This window comes from Strix aluco, chromosome 1, assembly GCF_031877795.1.
Source record: "Strix aluco isolate bStrAlu1 chromosome 1, bStrAlu1.hap1, whole genome shotgun sequence".
NCBI lineage: Eukaryota > Metazoa > Chordata > Aves > Strigiformes > Strigidae > Strix > Strix aluco.
Genome location: NC_133931.1, coordinates 61,823,656 through 61,836,924, shown reverse-complemented (window position 1 = coordinate 61,836,924; position 13,269 = coordinate 61,823,656). Strand labels below are relative to the sequence as shown.

The 13,269-nt window shown below is 38.6% G+C and overlaps 1 protein-coding gene across 1 annotated transcript in view; it reads right to left on the bottom strand.

Annotated features, from left to right (window-relative positions):
- Nucleotides 1-13,269, bottom strand: part of DOK6 (docking protein 6) — a 269,698-nt gene that overhangs the window by 138,329 nt on the left and 118,100 nt on the right. The window contains exon 3 of the mRNA XM_074822826.1: nucleotides 5,695-5,809. Within this exon, the coding sequence (XP_074678927.1) occupies nucleotides 5,695-5,809 (115 nt within the window). The remainder of the gene's footprint in view (nucleotides 1-5,694; nucleotides 5,810-13,269) is intronic.

Here is a 13,269-nt window from a genome sequence, read left to right as displayed (position 1 = left end):
AAATATTCCAATAGAACTTCATAACTGAACAGATTCCTACACCTGTTGTAGACATTTGGAGCACTGGTGGTAGTGATGGGAACAGCTAGATGATAAAAAAAAGCATATTTAGGATTTTTGTTTGTTTTTCTACAGAATGTTTTCATCAGCAAATGAAGATTACCAAAAATTAGATGCTCCTCATATAATTAATTTGTTGCAATCCTAATGGAAATATGGGGGCTACAGCCCATCCACAGCTCAGACTTGTCAGTAGCTCTCTCGAAGACTATAAACAAGCTGAGGGCCTAGAAGTCTTAGGAGCTTTGAAAAAAACCATAAGTTCTCAATCAGCACAATCAGTGGACTGGTATCACAACTCTCTGGCTTTCTGGGGAAGATCGAAGTGTTCTGCATCTTTAGAGACCTATTTTAAAACAGAATAGCATTTTACTGTGCTTCATTCCATAATTAAGAAGGCCAAATCCCAGAAAAATGTGCTACTTTTCATTACATGGACTTTTAGACTGCACAGAGAAAAAGACATTGGCTCATACTGTCAAAACCAAAATGTTATGGCTATTTTAAAACATTTCGTGGTACAACTCTGACAAAAACCCTATCTCACATTGTTCAGTCCCCATATAAAGCCAGCTCAGCTTTAAGCATTACTTCCTCCTCCTTTCCAAGAAATTGACTCCATGCTCACCAGACCTTTTGCAAAGGGTTCAAGCATTACTCTTTTTATCTGCCCCTGGAGGACAAGATAATAGGAAACAAAATATCTGCTTCTGCATAGTTAGAGACTCCACAGTAGAAAAATGTTCCTATCATGAAACTTTGGGATCCTAAATAATTCAAGAAGGTCAAGCAGCTATGATTCTAGAAGATTTTTGACTGAGTCAAAACCACTTGAGTGGTTCTTTCTCACTGAAGCCACAGGAAAGAAGAGGTATTAGTAGAGTAAAGGTATACTGTGTTAACCAAAGAAGTGGCCTGATTTGCCAAAATAAACACCATTGTGTGTAGATCACTACACGCTATGAGGTTGTTAAAAATCTAGGCATTGTCCCATAGAAACCACTGCCACTGAACATTTTTTTAGAGATCTGAGAAGAAGAAAAAAACATTTCAAATAACAAGCAGCTCCTTAACTTTGATAATCCCTTAAACTCTGATAAGTTTCATGAAAGAAAGCAAAGTACTTGGCACATTTCAGCAGCAGTAAAAATGGTGATAGTTCCTTGTGGGAAGACAGAACTCAGTTGTGGAAGCGAGCTGCAAAAGAAATTGTTTTTAGACCATATCTTCCTAGTTTGGAACACACAAAAGATTTGGAGTTCAAGGGTCAGATTTTAATGAAATAAAGCAGAGTTATCTATCTCATCTGATGGAGGTGATGCAGTCTATACTGTTTAGATAGACTGAAGTCATGGAGAAAGGCAAACTGATTGAAACTCGACTATACCCACAGCTAAGATATGTAGTATTTCAGAAACAGCAAGATATCTGACACTTTTATAGCTCCATCTTCTCTGTATTCTCAGATGAGGTAGTTGTAGGGAGTGATAAGATCCTCTGAAGTTGTTTCTTCTCCAGGCTGAACAGGCTCGGCTCTCAGTCTCTCTTCACATGTCATGTGCTCCTGACCCTGACCCTTGGTGGCCCTCCGCTGGGTTTGCTTCTGTATGTCAATAATCTTGTGCTGAGAGCACAGAGATGGACACAGTACTCCAGATGTGGTCTTATCAATGCTGAATAGAAGGGAAGGATCACTTCCCTGCATGTGCTGTCAACACTCTTACTAATGCAATACAGGATATATTCAGCTTGCTGTCCACTAGGACCCCAGGGCCTTTTCTGCAGAGCTGCTTGCCATACAGTTGCCCCCAGCCTGCCTTGTTGCCTGGGATTGCTCCAACCCAGGGGCAAGACTTTTCATTTTCTCTTGCAGAACTTCAAAAGGTTACTGTGAGTCCATTTCCACCCCAATCTGGCATCACCTGCAAGCTTGCTGAGAGCACTCACCATCTCACTATCTGGGTTGTCAATGAAGCATCAAACAGTATTAGTCCCAGCACTGATCCCTGAGGGACCCACTACCTACTGGCCACAAGCTTGACTTTGCACCATTAATCACAACTCTTTAAGATCAGACTATTTTCTACCCACTTTATAGTGCCATTATCCATCCCATGTCCCACCAATTTGGGGACTGAGGAGGAGGCTATGGGAGGTTGTCAAAGAAAATATCAAGGTATACAACAGCCATGGTCTTTCCCTTGCCCACAGTGCCAAACACCTCACCGTAAAACACATGATTTGCATACGGAAAATATTTTAGCTACTCCCATTCACCTTGTTGTCTTTCATGTGTTTACACATGATTTACTCCAACAGTGTTCTCAGGGACTGAGGTGAGGCTGACTAGCCTGTAGTTATTTGGATCCTCCTTCTTGTCATTCTTGATGATCTAGTTTCATGGACTTGTGTATGACACCCAAGTGATTTAAGTAATGTCTGACTCTGCCTTGCTCTGCTGTGGGTATTACTTCACTCCCACTGTCTGCTAAGAGGCTCAGAAACCTGGAAGACCTGAGGACAAACCTTGCAAGTGAAAACCAAGGTATAAAAAAGCCATCAAGTACCTCAGCCTTTCTCATGCCCCTTGTCACTAGGTCCACTGCCCCACCGAGCAATGGACCCACACTCACTTGGTCTTTGAAAGAAACCTTTGCTGTCCCTCACCTCCATGGCTAGTTTCAGCTCCAGCTGAGCTGGAGCTTTCCTGGCTCCATTCCCATACACATGAACAATGTCTCTGTATCCCCCCCAAGTAGTCTGTCCCTGCTTCTGTGTGCTTCCCTTTTAGTATTTGAGCTGAGTCAGGAGCTACACGTTCATCCATACTGGTCTTCTGCAATGCTTGTATTCTGAAGAATGGGAAGGACAGTTCTTGTGCTCAGAGGATGCCGTCCTTGAAGATTAGCTAGCTCGCCTGGGTCTTTTGCTCTCCAAGGCAATTATCAACAGGATCCTGTCAAGCGCATCCTTAAACAGAGCATCTCCCCTCATCACATTATTGATCTATATCAAGAAATTGTCTTCAATCTATTCCAGAAATCTGGATTGCTTGTGTCCAGCCATATTGGCCGTCCAATAGATTTTGTTGTGGTTAAAGTCACCCAAGAGTACCAGCGTCTGGGACTCTGAGGCCTTTTCCACTTGCCTTAAGAATGATTCATCTGCTTTCTCTTGTTGATGAGAAGGTCTATAGCAGACACCTGCTACAATATCACCTGTGTTGGTCTGTCCTTTGATCTCTGCCCACAAGCTCTCCACTGGTCACTTCACCCAAGGCTCCATCCATTCAAAACACACCTTTGCATAGAGCATAGCCTTAAGGTAGGTGTAAGAGTCGGTCAGAAGATCAGCATTGTCTCAACATTGTCATCAGGGACATGGACAGTGAGGTACCCGACAACGGCCTGTTTGGAGCGCAACTGCCGACCCCTGGAATGGAATGTGGTGCAAAGGCTCCTGAATGCAGAACTGTGTGGCACAGCCAGTGCTGTGCTGTTCTCCTGAGTACTGAACCGTGTGGTGCAGGCAGTGCAGTGCTGTTCTTTGGTGCCTGAGCCGTGCAGTACAAAGAGTGTTGTGCTATTGTTCGGTACCTGGGCCTAGCCAGAGCAGTTAGTGGTAATTGCATAGCCATTGTCAAAAAGATGGATCGTGACTGTTGCCATAACACCGATGAAGAAATCATGAACCTCAGATGAACTTTGCTTCATTATAATACCAAAACACACCTCCTGGTTGAAGGTTACCCGCCTCTGAGACTGACCACACCTCGGACACTCCCCCCCGTGCACGCGCGATGGCCTTGCTCGAGAGGGGTGGAGATATGATAATTTAATTCTGAGAAGGGCGGAGACCCCTGAGGCAGAGGTGGAGCAAGGTGTGTTACTAAGCATAAAAGATTACTTCTGGACAACGAAAATTGGAAGCTTCCCCACCAAGGACCACGACGATCGACGACGCAGCATCAGCTGGACCCGGGACCGTTAGGACGTCGTGAGATCAGCGGTGGTAGCTATAACCTCTCTCCCTCTTCTCTCTAAAACTTAACTTTACTTTTCTCCTTTCTTTCACCCATCTCTAACTATCGCGTGCCTCTTCACAGGCAACCCAATAAAGTTTCACTGTTTGATTACTGCTATCCCCTTTGGTGTTGGTCACCTTAATTTTGCACTTTCGAGATCGTAGCAAACGAATCATCACGAGTCCACCGAGTGGACCGTGACAGTAGGACATCTTGTACTGGCATCTTTGTTAGCACCTTAAGGTACTTGTGACTTGTATAAACAACGGGGTTCAAGGTTAAGGATTTGCATCGTGTTTGTTACAGAAGAAAGGGATGAGTGTGCCAGACATGCTGGACTTTCTTAGGTTTTCCCCTTCTTTGAGGAAAGAATCCTGAAGTTATGATTTGCTGTCACTCTTTTCAAATATACCTGCACCCTAGTAATTCTAGGGAAGGAATAAGATTTTTGCATTAGAGAAAAAGGGGAATGAATGTGTACGCAAATGGAAAAGTTTCTGGAAAACTGATTTCAGTGTTGCTGAAATATAATTTAAGTTTTTTTGTTTAATTATTAATCGTATTATAGAGGCATTATTAATTCTACACATTAGAAATTGAAGTCTTTAATGTTAACTACTTATCTAATAATTTGTTAAACTGATTCTAGAAAGACACATATTTTCTATATTTGTGTTTTTAAATTTAAATTAATGAACAAATAAAACTGTCAATCCATCTTTTCTGATGGGATATACATATCAATGTTTGCAATACTTATCACAAAATCCACATAATTCATGACCTTACACACTTCTAACCTACCTCCTCCATGTTTCTTGAATTTTGTTTCACTATATTTAACTTAGATTGTACACCATGTAATGTTTATATGATAATATTAAGATATAATTTTAAAATACACAGTTTCAAATATGTCACTAAACAAATAGAAACTTCCTCATTAAAAAAATTCTTTTAAAAAACATTTTTTGAGGTAGAATATACCCTAGGACACAGGCATGTACTATTGCATTTTCAAAGAAAACAGTGCACTTTAATACTGCAGTGTTCTGTGTCTCACAAGTAAACTACCTGTCATTATGTAGCATGATGCCCAAGTCTGTTCTCAACTTAACTCATTCATTATACCATGTAGCTGTTTAAGCCGCAGACTGCTTGACATCCAGCTTTACAATATCCTAGGGTTTTAACTGGTATTTACCTCTTCTTTGCAATGGCATGATAATTATTAGTTTTGCAAGTGCCTATAGCAAAACTTGGTAAAAAAAAGAATGTTTCACATCTTGACTTAATAACATCCCATAGGTATTTTTTAATCAGGTTTACAAGTTTAGCTGAAAATCTCCAGTCTTCAGACCATCTGCATTCAGTCAAAGATAAGTAATGGAAGAAAGAGCTCTGTAACACCCCCAACATCTCCTGAAGTATATTAAAAAAATCCCTACCAAACCCCAAAAAACCTAAACACCAAATTCCAAAGTTCTTGTTTACAAAAAATTCCTTTAAGCTAAGGATTTCTATCTGGTGTTTTAAGTTAATTCATCTGAGCAAGACTTTGATGTGTAACTTGATTTCTTCAAGCTGGAGATGTAGTACCAATCACTTACCTGACTCACACGCAAATGTCTTTGACGTCTCATCATGAAAGATAATTGCCACTGCATGCTTCTTTGTCTCTCGAGGCAATCTAGTTATGTTTTTGATATTGTGCAGCTCAGTTACCTTAAAATGAAGAAAAGTATTTTAGGCCAGTGTATAAATAGTACAAACAAAAATATTAACTGTAACTACTCAATTTTTATTATGATCTGTTTTTTCCCCCTAAATCTACTTAAATTTATAAGTTTTTTAATCAACAAAAACACATAAATATGTACAGTCTACAGTTGCAAAGCTTTCTATAAAATGTAATGTATCAAAAAGTGAATGGTCTACTTCCTTAATAAAATTCTACTTGGAATCATAGTTATTACAATGACATCAAGACAGTCTTGTGAATATTTTATAGTATATTTTTCTATTTCTACATTCATACAGTGTTGATCAGTTTCATAATCTGCATCAAATACATAACCTAATGTAGGAACAGCAACGTCTTATTAGTTACGGAAAGTAACTCAATTATCATGCCAATTAGTATCACCAAACTGCAAGGATAGATCCTCATCTGTCTTTAAATTGTAATTGCCATCCTTATAAGAACTGAAAATTTTATTTTCCAAATATTAGAAAAACTTATCAACAAAAAAATACTCATATCAAATTTACAGCATAAACAATTCAATTTATTTCCATTTTCCTTTGATGCAAGTAGATAACTACAATTAACACAAATGGAAGAAAAATACGTTATTACAACCAGAGCTGGTAGCACAGCCTATATTAAACTGCTTAACACTTTACATTATAAAGTCTTCTCTCAGTTTCTTGGAACTCTGGGCAAACTTTATCTGTTTATAGTTAGCTTTTCCAGGCAGGACATCTGCCTCAGGCAGAATTAATTTCTTAAAAATGTCATCCATATGAGTTTGGCCACCTATGACTAGGAAAAAATGGACTGAATGTGGGTGGGTTTTTTCATTTTGTTTTGTAATTCTTATGCTCCCTCTGTACAGCTCTAGTATTCCTTTTCATATGCTAGAAAGAATGCTTTTTAAGAGACAGAAATTTTATATGGTGCTGTAAAAAAATGGAACATACTGTGGCAAAGACATTGCAAAAAAGATTGAGAGCAGATGAGCACTGAGAGTCATCAAGAAGCAGAGACAAAGCATGAAGTGGAATGTGTAGGTGCTGATGACAAACCTGAGACCAGAACTGAAGACTGCTATGGGGTCTATCTTGACAGCCTTCCACAAAACTCACTCCAGTTTGTCAATCTTTGCTGTAATAGGTATGTCAAAACTGTATGTGGTACTCTAGATGTGGTCTAATGACTGCTCAACAGAGGGGGATAATCACTCCCTGTATTGCTTGGCCATGGTCCTGTTCATACAGCCCACAGAGCTGTTGGCCATCTTTGATGGCTGAGGCACCATCCCTCAGAGCCCTTCCCACAGGGCTGCTCCCAAGCCTGTGCCATCACAAGGACTTCTCTGTTCCAGGGCCAGCATCTGGCATCTGCCTTTATTCAGTTTCATAAGGTCCCCGTCAGCCCATTCCTCCAGCCTGTTCCGGTCTCTGGAAGGTAGCCTCACTACCAAAAGCATATCAACTGATGCTTCCCAATTTGTTAGCTGCACAGTTGGTGAGTGCATGCTCATTACCTTCTCCAGGTTCCTGATACAATACTAATCAAGAGAGGTCACAGTACAGACACCGGCAGTTCTACATTTGCTACTGATCTTCAGGTAGAGTATGACCCATTAATCATGACTTTCTGGGTCTGACTAGCTGACCAGCCTTTCAACATCTAGACATCCACCCACCGAGATGATAACGTCCCAACTTGCATATAAGAATATAATGGGAGACAATGTCAAAAGTCTTGCTAAAGTTGAGTACCCAACAACATCCATGGCTCTCTCCTCATCCCAAATCGTAGACAGCTATCAGATTGGTAAGGCATGATTTACCCTTTGTAAATCCATGCTGCCTCTTCCACATTACTATCTTCTCCTTCATATGCCCAGAAATATGTTTTAAAAGGACTCACTCCATGGTTCTTCCCATGGGCTGAAGTGAGCCTGCCAGACTTGTAGTTCCCCAGGTTGATCTTTTGGCCTTTTTTTGGACACAGGTGCAACATTTGCCTTGCCATTGTGTTCCTAATCCCCCACAATTTTCATTTTAGCCATGAATTTCAGGGCTTTGCAACAATCCATTTGTTTCTCTATTTTTTGCTTGTAGGGGAAAGAGAAGGGCTGAAAAACACAGATACCACTGTCCCATTAAAGGAATGACTAAAATCTCTGTTAATTTTCCTTGATCTATGCATGTTAATGATCTAGTGTGTGAGAGGGCTCCTATGGCTTACCCAAAGCATTAATCTCAAGGAAATTCCATAAAAGGGAAAAAAAAAGCATTAGTAGGCAGAGAAGAGTGCAGACTCTAGAATTCAAACCCTGAAGGAACAATACAAAATCTAGAAGTCACTACTGAATTCTGAAGACCCTGAAGGGCCCAAAGCAGAAGGCAGGGAAGATATGGATCTACTGCTCTGGCTAAATAAGACGAGGATATTAGAGCAAAAGATTTAAAAAGAACTGGGACACAAAAAAGTCCAGGTTATTCTTAAAGAGAATTTATGTTTTTAAAATAATTTAAAGATGCACATAGCCTTCCTCTCAAAGGTTCAAAAAGACAATTCACAGTGCAATATGAAAGGGAAAACAATAATAGGAAGAAAAAAACTCCAGTGATTCTAACACAAGCAAATGAAACAGAGAGTGGTATTTTTACATGTGTGTGCATGTGTGCCTGTGCACACCATGCAGAAAAAAAAAAAACACAACACCTTAAATCTTGTTATGTTAAAAAGGGGAGATTTCTCTTTCTAGAATAGCAGGGAAGGAAATAGAAGTGTTCTGAGTAGTGACAACAGGGCATATTAAGCCTTCTTCCAGCCTGTCTCAGACAGTAGAGATCTACTCTTCTCTTAATATTTAAGTGTTACAGATTACTGAAAGATCCCCCAAAGCTAATAAGTTTGATAATAGATCCAAAAAACTTACATTCCTGGCACCAAAGCTACATAACTTTCATGGTAATTTTTGTTAAAAATAGAACTACAGACAACTGGGGACACATACCTAGCTGTCTAAAAAGATGATTTTATGCATTCTCTTTTTGATCAGTACATTAAGCTTGTTGTATTTAATATATTGACAGAACAATTTTTATGCAATAACATTCACACACTTAGGAATACTGTCAGCACAAAATGAACAAACAACAGAATTTTATGTTATTTGCTGGTGGGAATTTATTGTCTGAAAGAGACAATGAAAACATCACCTAATTCTGACATGCTGCTTTTTGGTACCCATACAAGAGATTTGGTTGAACAAAATGCAAGGCAAGTGAAGAAAAATAGTCTCCATACAAGGAAAAGGGGCTTTGTTTTAAACACATTGCAACCTTCCTTTGTCTCTGGAATCATACTGTCTCCCTAGACACACAGAACTTCTTATAACTCCAATGTGATAGGCAAAGAGTTACATGAATTGCCTCTTTCAAACTTCCTGACTTTCACTTTCTTTTTTTAAAGCAAGTTTTTTTTTTAGCCATTCATAGTTTCACACAGAAATCACATTCCTCTTGTGTACATCTCTCCACAGAAATGGACCTACTTCAAAATATCATGAGATATTGTGAGATACCTCTTTTGTTGTCAAATGCTTTGATGGTTTAACATGGGTAGCCAAAATATTTCTGCCAGTTTAAAAAAAAAAAAAAAAAATCTTTCTCCTTGAAATACTTTGTTTTACAAGAACTGTTTTTCTTGGAAATAATACTGTTTTAATCATAATATTCTGAGGATAAGGGGAATTTATACAGAAGTTAGGAAAAATAACTAATTTTACTGGGCAAAATAACAAAAAAGAGAAAAAAGTAACTGAGCTTTAGCACTCAGTCCCATCATAATATCTGAGAAAGCAGCAAATTTCACAGAATCAGAGAATGGTTGAGGTTGGAAGGGATCTCTGTAGGTCATCTGGTCCAATACCCCTGCTCAAACAGTATCACCTAGAACCAGTTGTCTGGACCATGTTTAGAAGGCATTTGAATGTCTCCAAGGTGGAAGACTCAGCGACCTTCCTGGGCTACCTGTGCCAGTGCTCGGTCACCTTCACAGTAAAAAAGCATTTCCTGATATTCGGAGGGAACCTGCTGTGTTTCAGTTTGTGCCCACTGCCTCTGGTCCTGTCACTGAGCATCACTGAAAAGAGACTGGCTCTGTCTTGTCTAAACCCTTCAGGTGTAGAGAATATACTCACTGATGAGTATATAATGAATGAGCCTTCTCATCTCCAGGCTAAAAAGTATCAGCACTCTTGCCTTTCCTCATAGGAGAGATCCTCCAGCCCCCTCATCATCTTTGTGACCCTTCCCTGGACTCTTCAGCATGTTCACATCTCTCCTGTACTGGGAGCCCAGAACTGGACCCAGCACTCCAGGTGTGGCCACACCAGTGCTGAATAGAGGAGAAGGATCACCTCCCTCGATCTGCTGGCAACACTCCTCCCAGTGCAGCCCAGGATACCGTTAGCTTTCTTTGTTGCAAGAGCACCTTGCCGGCTCATGTATACCAAATCATATACAAGTTGAAGAAGCAGTTCTAGTCTTATCTCTTGGGCAAGTCAACAGCTTGACAGAAAAAAACCCCAGCAGTTAACATCTCAGAAACACGAGTTGATACTAGCAACAAGAGGGGTTGTATTATCAAATAAGCCCCTGAGTATTTCTATTGGTTATGTAATTTTTAATATCAGAGATATGAATTTTTGCTTCCATGTTCATCTTTTGAAACTGTACTGAATGTTTCCCTCCACAATCAGAGCAGAAAGATAGAGGCAAGAGTAATGATATTGTGAAATTCTATCCTCCTACTGTTCGAGAGAATCAAAGTTAATCAAATTCAGAATTCTGGGTTTAATGCCAATGAAGCTATTTAATGCCAATGAAGCTAGAATGCTATTCTACTCACCGAATATCTGCAATTAAAAAATAAACACCTAGGAGTTTATATTATTTTGTATGAAGGAAAAATGAACTTTGCCTTGGCAACCAGACTGCTTTATCTCAGTGATTCTTAAAAGTGTGGTTTAAACTTTTATTTTTTAAATAAATAAACAAACCTTTTTAAAGGGGGAAAAAAGTATCAAAACTACTGAAAAGACAAAAAAATCCTAAAAAAGCCATAACTTTTTGGAAATAATTTAAACCATCTCTTTGCAAACTTTAAGGTTTTAAAATAATCAAATTGAAAATTTACCAAAAAGAAAAAGCCCTTTTTTCATGAGTAGTGCATTAGGCATTTCTACTTTTTTAAGCCAGGAATGTTATACCAAAACTTGCTCTCTGTGGTATCATAACAGACTTGTTGACAAAATACAGTCTGGTTCATTGAAAACATTGCTGTTCTTCACAACAACCAAATAGTATGCTGGAACTACCTAGACCATTTGTAACCTTGTTCCAGTAAGAAGAAAAGAATAAAGGGAAAATTTAATGTGCTGTTACACATGTAAGAGTCTTACCTAGACTTCCCACAAAAAAATATGGAAATATCCTCATTGTGGAATTATATTTTCCTAAAACTTTGGTAATATTAAAAACAACTCAAACCAACAAAAACTTTCAAAATAATTTTTCCTATTTTTCCCCCATTTTTATCCCTTTAGAACAAAATGAACTTTAACAACAAATAAAATCCCTAATATTACCTGTTTAGTGAGTGATCTTGCAAATAGATTTCTTGCCAATCCTTATCTTTTACAATTTCTTCCAGTAGGCTAAATAGATCCTTTTGTATTAAGGTATGATTATGTAGTTTACAACTTTTCATCAATGTTAGTATTTTAACTTAGGCTTTCTTTTCTCTACTAGACATTGGTGCTATCATTTAGTGCAGTACTCCATATGGCACTTAGTGTGGTACACGTTAGGGGCTCTTAGCACCTGGTCCATTTCTCAGTTCTCCTACTCCTCATCAATAATTCCTGCCTCATATGTCCATCACTCAGCAGCCCACACATACATTTCATTGCTTTTTTTTTTTAATTCTATTTGGTTTCTTGATCTTTTCCTATATCCTAAAACCATTTTACTTGTTTCTAGAATGACAGTTGAACACTGGTTGAGGAAAAGATGTGGAATAGTTACTTAACTTATATATAACAAACTTTTCTTTGCTGAGATTTTTTTATTCCACTTCTTTTTCATATCTAAAAGTGTTTTTCTTTATTGAGGGCGGGGGGGGGGGGGGGGTGGAGGGTTGACATAGCTGTATCAGAGACATTCAACTCATTCACTTCTGGTTAATATTTGATAAAAGGACATAACTCTGAGGGGCTACAAGGTAAGATAATTTCTAGGATTGGTAAAGGCAGCATCACACTCCTGCAAAATTAAACTAGGCTAGGCTTGCACCAGGGTCTTAAGGCTACCCATCAGTGTTAGTTCTTGTAACTTGCTTCCTCTCAGTCAGGAATTTGGACAACCTCAAAGATTCCACATCAGCACAGCTGAAAAGAAATGCACTTGATCTGTACACAGTTTCTTTGGGTGAGTCTCCGATTGTTCACCAAAATGCAAAACCTCTATACATCAAGCACTGAACAAGAATGTAAAAGACTCTATAGATACATTTCTGCCACTGTTGTTTATATATCTAGAGCACCTAAGAATCATTCAAATATTGCTTCAAGTAATGCAGTGCACCTCCTCTCATCCTCATTGTTTTTCTTTATTTTGGCCTGCAAATAAGTGCAAAATTTAAAACTTGTTTTGTGTTGGTATAACACCTCATCTAAACATAGCACCACTTTCTAAAAAGAGCTTCTGCTTGCTTCCTTTAAGTAACTGGTATGTAGAATAGTAAAATCAATAATGACCATCACCTTGTAAATGTTGACTAGCCACATCTGGGTGGACTAATCATCCAAAAAAAAAAAAAAAAAAAAAAAAAAAGAAAAGAGAGAAAAAAGAAAAGAAAAAAAAGAAAAAAAAAATAGCTGCTTCTCTATATTATGACTGTATAAAAAAGTTACTATCTTTGTTTTCAAAAGAAAGTAAATATATAAAATATAGAACAATCATCAACCTTAAGAACAAGAGGAAAAGCTGGAAAGGACTCCTCTAAAGGAACCAACAGTGAACAAATTTATGTTATGTGGTCAAAAAGATAAGAGGATCAGAGGAAGAAGAGAGCTTATGTCCTCACTTAGAAAAAAAAAAAATCTTCACTTCCTTGAAGATATTCCTTATCCTATATCTCATGATAATCATCTGTATCCTGAGAGGTTCACAGGAACTTGAAGTCACCTTTCTGCATGAAGATCCTAAACTTGATGCTAATACCAAATCGCTTCAATTCCCTACTCCCTGTCAGAATGCCCAAGCATTGCCTGATGCCAGGTGACTGAGTTACAACACTGAAGGATTGGTCTATATTAGTTTTAGTGCATTTCTGTGCCAACAGACTTGGGAAAGATCTGAAAAACATCATGATAGATTTC